The sequence below is a fragment of the Tarenaya hassleriana genome, unplaced genomic scaffold, assembly GCF_000463585.1.
Source record: "Tarenaya hassleriana unplaced genomic scaffold, ASM46358v1 Cleome1152, whole genome shotgun sequence".
NCBI lineage: Eukaryota > Viridiplantae > Streptophyta > Magnoliopsida > Brassicales > Cleomaceae > Tarenaya > Tarenaya hassleriana.
Genome location: NW_010961864.1, coordinates 1 through 5,222, shown reverse-complemented (window position 1 = coordinate 5,222; position 5,222 = coordinate 1). Strand labels below are relative to the sequence as shown.

The window sequence follows — 5,222 nt, the reverse complement described above, 5'->3', positions numbered from 1 at the left end:
AAAATTGCGTCACCCTTTTGCTGTTTTCTTGTAGTGGGATATCCGTTGGAAATTTCAACGGAAATCGTCAATCGTTGAAAACTGTTGGAAATTCGTTGGAAAATCCGTTGAAAATGAGTGATTTTTTTGTAGTGTAGGTATGTCTTGTTGTGTGACAGTCAGAGTGTCATTCATCTTGGCAAGAGTGTCATTCATCATACGTTTCATTCAAGATCGAAGCATATATTGATGTGAGGTACCATTGGATTAGAGATGTCGTTGATTCGAAGGAGATTGAACTCGAGAAGGTTCATACTGATGATAATGGTGTTGATATGATGACGAAGGTATTTTCTAGAGAGAAGTTAGATGTTTGTCGCAAGATTGTTGGGATGGTGATTTGTTCACATAGTCGAAAGGGGGAGAATTGTTGAAATTCCTCCCATGTGAACAAGGTTTGGAGGAGAAAATCTTGTTCTTCAAAGGTTAACACCTCTTTTGACATTAAACCACCATTTTTTAAGCCACCATCTTTGAAGCTATCTTGATTGAAATTTGCAGTCATTTTTGTTGAAGAAATTAGTGCAAAAACTCTTATAAATAGTGAATTTTGGGGTGCAAATGAATCACAGCAACAACAACGAGAAACACATGAAAGAAAGAGAGAAAGGGAGAAGGAGAGTGAAAAAATAGTTTTGGACGGTTTTAATCAAATGATCGATCGGATATTGATCTCTTATCCGATCGATCTGAAATTTTGTGGAGGGATTCTAACTCTTTGTTCTTGATTCTGAACGGTTGGATTTTGATTTAAACGGTTAGAATTGAAGAAACATAGGTTTTACCAAAGTTGTTTGTCCATGGGTTTTAAACCGCGGCAGGTTTGATTGTTGTGAAAATCAGACGATGGATTCTTCTCCGATCGAGGTGAAATTTGGTATGCTCGTTCTAGACCCTCTGTTCTTTGACTTTTACGGTGGGATTTAGCATTGGTTGTTGGAATCAGAATCTATGGGGTTGACTTGCTACCTAAGTTACAGTTTGTTAAGTTATGATCTCTTGGCATATTGAGGTTAGAATATTGACGTGTATATTCTATAAACTCGGGTGTGTTTCTTGTATACGGAGGTTGTTGTGTGGACGTTGTAATCTAATTATTGTGGATTTTTGGGTGGACTATTGTCCCGTGGTTTTTACTCTTCACACTGGGGGTTTCTACGTTAAAAATCGTTGTCTCGTTTGATTTTGATACCGTTGCACTAGATATTGTCATTCTCGCAGGTTTACATAAATACGGGGTTTGGTTATTGATTTTTAATATACGATCGAAAGTCACGTAAGATCTAACATTATATTCTTTGAAAAGCGTGGGAGAATCCCCGTCATAAGATATTTGTCTTCTTTCCTGATACTGAAGATCCAAAACCTAAGATGGGCAAGTGATAAACCATCATACTTTGCATGCATGGATGCTGGAATTGAACCAATGAGAGCAGGTGACACAGCCTAATTTAGCAAGCATGGAGGTAATGGAGATAATTTAGCAAGCATGCAAAAAAAATATCAATTTTCCCATATATATATATATATTCATATGACAATAGTGTGATCCACACCCTCTTCAAATCAAGACTCCCGTATCATATTTATATTTTTATAGAATGTGTAATGAATTCAATAACTCCATCCACTTAATTTTGTGTATTGGATTTTGTCCTCCATTTTCTCTCTATAATTAAAGGGAAAATTTTAAATCAATAGAATTTTAATTCGAAAACAATAGAATTTGGGAAATTTCGATTGAATCAGGCTTTTGGGCCACTTGAAGAATCTCTTCACTTTTCAAGAGAAAATGAAGAAAGAAAAAAAAAAAGCTAGAGGATGTTTTACACATGATATGCTCTACAGTGCTTTTCTAACTATTTTAGCTTCACTCATTCCGTTAGGCCTTCTTGACTTTTTCAACATTACAAGGTTTTTTTTTTTCTGTTCTGTTTAAAAAAGCAAATCCTTTATCTAAATTTTGCTTTTTCTTGTAAAGAAATATAAGAAAGTTTAAAAAAAAAAGGAAATTAAATTCGCCTAAAACTAAGACTAGAGCTGAAATTAAAATGCCCAAAAAGAGTAACATTCGGACAATCGAATAAACTGAAACGAACCAGAAAAATGAAATCATAGTATATGAAATGATGAACGTAAGCAAATTTTATTAGAAAAAAAAAGATGTAATTTATTTATTCTCATCGGAACTCTAATACTCGCGAAACTCCGACAAGCCATCGAACCCATGAGAGGAAGAAGAAGAAGAAGAGATCCTCATAGTGGGAATGGGAGCTAAGAACAACGGATCCATTTCGTAATTCCCCAACGATCCATCTGACGGGTTCGTCGACAAATACGCGCCGTAATTGATCCCCGGAGCCGACAACGCCACCGCATCCAACATCGCCGGCGACGGTGGAGGAATCGCCGCCAACGAGCAATACGATAAACTCACCTGCCCTTGTTCTCCGATGCTCTCCTCCGTCGTTATCACCGACGACGATTCTCTGTCATTTACGAAAATGCCCCTCCGATTGCCGGTGCACCTCTTGTTGCAGCCGTTGCCATTGCTGTTATTGTCGTATCCTTGATGATGATGATGATGATTAATGTCGCTGTTTTTGTTGTCCTCTCCGTGATCGGAGACGACCGTCTCCAGCGGTTTACTCCGGCGATCTATGCCAGCGGAATCGACGTCGGAAGGTGACATTCCGGTGAGTTTTTGGACGAGGGCCATGAAATCATTAGGGTTGGTGTGTATGACTTTCGGGGAGTGGGTGTAGATGATCACCGGATGACGTGGCTTCGCAACGGCAACGGCGGAAGAAGACGACGGAGACGGCGGTTTCTTGATGAAGTGAGAGTCTCTTCTGATCTTCAGCGACGTCGCCGGCGGTGAATGTAAGCCGCCGCAGCCGTTACCGGAGTTTCCGTAAGGCTCTCTCCTTGAGATTGCGTTCTCATTTTCTACGAATTTCGGTGAGCTCATTTAAAAAAATAATTAATAATAATAATTAGTAAAAAAGGAATAATCCATTGTGTTGAACTAAAATATAAGCAAGTACGGGTATACAAGTACGGAGAGAACTTTGAGGATCGATTCACACTTGTCAGATTCTGTAAGTTAGATTTTTCATATAATTATAAGTTAAACTGATTCTCCATTTTAAATTTTAACTAATATAAATAAATAAATAACCCAGTTTACTACTATTATACTACACAAATGGGTATATTTATACGTGGAATTTTAGATATCGATTTTCAAATTTAAATTGCAAGTATCAAGACGAGTATTTTTGTTTGCAAAGTCCGGAGAATCAAAACGACGCCGTATTTTTTGCTAATGTTGTTCCTGATTTGCCCCTGTTTTTTGTCCAATATTACATCCAAGACCTGTGTGAAGATATGTTTCTCATCCCCTGCCCTCATCGCGACGGAGAGTTGAAGGGTTTTGCGTGTTACTGTAAAACCCCCAATCCGAATTTTTGCCTCAGAAAGGAATTGTGCAGACCCGTAGAAGTTCGATCGGCCGAAGCTAAAAGGTGAAAGCTTTTTCTTTTCTCTGTGTTTCTCTCTTCTTCGAGTCTCTTGCGTTTTTCGTCAGACGAGTAGACATTTCTTGGGTGAAGACCACAAGCTTTGAGTTCCATGATGGAACCCAAGCTTCTGCTTTCTGCGCAGAAACCCTTGTTGGTCTCTTGCAACCGCTTATTTCTTGAGAAACCCTATTTCTCTGCCAATTCCTGTGTGCCCATGTCCGTGATTCGAGCTTCGAGGTCTGAGTTCATGGGTAGAGGCTTGGCTCTTGGGGACAAATATGGGTTCTTCTCGGGTGCTTCAAGGAAAACCCGTGTTGTGGTGGAGCCAGTGAGAGCTGCTGTGAAGAGAAGGAAGGAGCTTCCTTTTGACAACGTGATTCAGAGGGACAAGAAACTGAAGTTAGTGTTGAACATTAGGAAGATTCTTGTGAGTCAACCCGACCGAGTTATGTCTCTTAGGGGGCTGGGTAAGTATAGGAGAGATCTGGGTTTGCAGAAACGTCGCAGGTTTATAGCTCTTCTGAGAAAATTTCCTGCTGTTTTTGAGATTGTTGAAGAAGGGGCATACTCATTGAGATTCAAGTTGACTCCAGAGGCTGAAAGGCTGTATCTTGATGAAATAAAGATCAGAAATGAGCTGGAAGATGTGTTAGTTGTTAAGTTGAGGAAATTGTTGATGATGTCGATGGATAAGCGTATATTATTGGAGAAAATTGCCCATTTAAGGACAGATCTAGGCCTTCCTCTGGAGTTTCGTGACACGATCTGTGAGCGATATCCGCAGTATTTCCGGATAGTTCCTACTCCTAGAGGCCGAGCTTTAGAGTTAACTCATTGGGATCCTGAGCTTGCAGTTTCAGCAATTGAATTGTCTGCCGAGGAAAACAGGACAAGAGAACTTGAGAGGAAGAATTTGATCATTGACAGACCCCTTAAGTTCAATAGGGTTACACTTCCGAAAGGTTTGAACCTTTCCAAGAGCGAGATGAGGAAGATATGCAGATTCCGAGACATACCATATATATCCCCTTATAAGGATTTCTCCCACTTGAGATCGGGTACACTCGAGAAAGAGAAACACGCTAGTGGAGTTGTTCACGAGCTCCTAAGCCTAACCATCGAGAAGAGAACCCTAGTTGATCACCTGACCCATTTCCGTGAAGAGTTCAGATTCTCACAACAACTAAGAGGAATGCTTATACGACACCCTGATATGTTCTATGTGTCGCTGAAAGGGGACAGAGATTCGGTTTTCTTGAGAGAGGCTTACAAGAACTCTGAGTTAATAGATAAAGATCCTTTGACACTTGTGAAAGAGAGGATGCGTGCTCTTGTTGCTGTGCCGAGATTCCCAAGAAGGGGAGGAGTGCCCAGGAGAGAAGAAGAGAGAGTCGGAAGTGATGCAGAGGCTGAAGATGAGGAAAGTGATGGAGAATGGTCTGATGTTGATGGTTACTTGAATGATGGGGATGGCGAAGGCGATTGGACCGAAGGAGATGAAGAAGAAGAAGAAGAAGGACCTCCTGATTTTGATGATGAGAATGGTGATGAAGAAACCGTAAAGATCGGATTGAACGGAGCTTCGAGTAGTTCTTCCAGGAAGAAGGAAGAAGAGAAGGTTCTTACACTTGTGTTCCCGGACGGCACTCCTAGGGAAAG

At 40.4% G+C, this 5,222-nt stretch overlaps 2 protein-coding genes across 2 annotated transcripts; one reads left to right on the top strand and one right to left on the bottom strand.

The window, feature by feature from the left end:
* Nucleotides 1-2,189: 2,189 nt before the first annotated feature.
* On the bottom strand, nt 2,190-3,010 carry LOC104806066 (VQ motif-containing protein 20-like). The gene has a single exon (XM_010530785.1). The coding sequence runs from the start codon at nt 3,008-3,010 to the stop codon at nt 2,231-2,233; it is 780 nt and encodes a 259-aa protein (XP_010529087.1). The 3' UTR covers nt 2,190-2,230.
* A 439-nt stretch (nt 3,011-3,449) lies between these two features.
* LOC104806064 (protein ROOT PRIMORDIUM DEFECTIVE 1-like) lies at nt 3,450-5,217 on the top strand (the record flags this gene model as incomplete). Its single annotated transcript, XM_010530784.1, has 1 exon — nt 3,450-5,217. A coding segment is annotated over exon 1 (1,545 nt), but the record flags the coding sequence as incomplete, so codon positions are not given.
* Between the last annotated feature and the right edge of the window lie 5 nt (nt 5,218-5,222).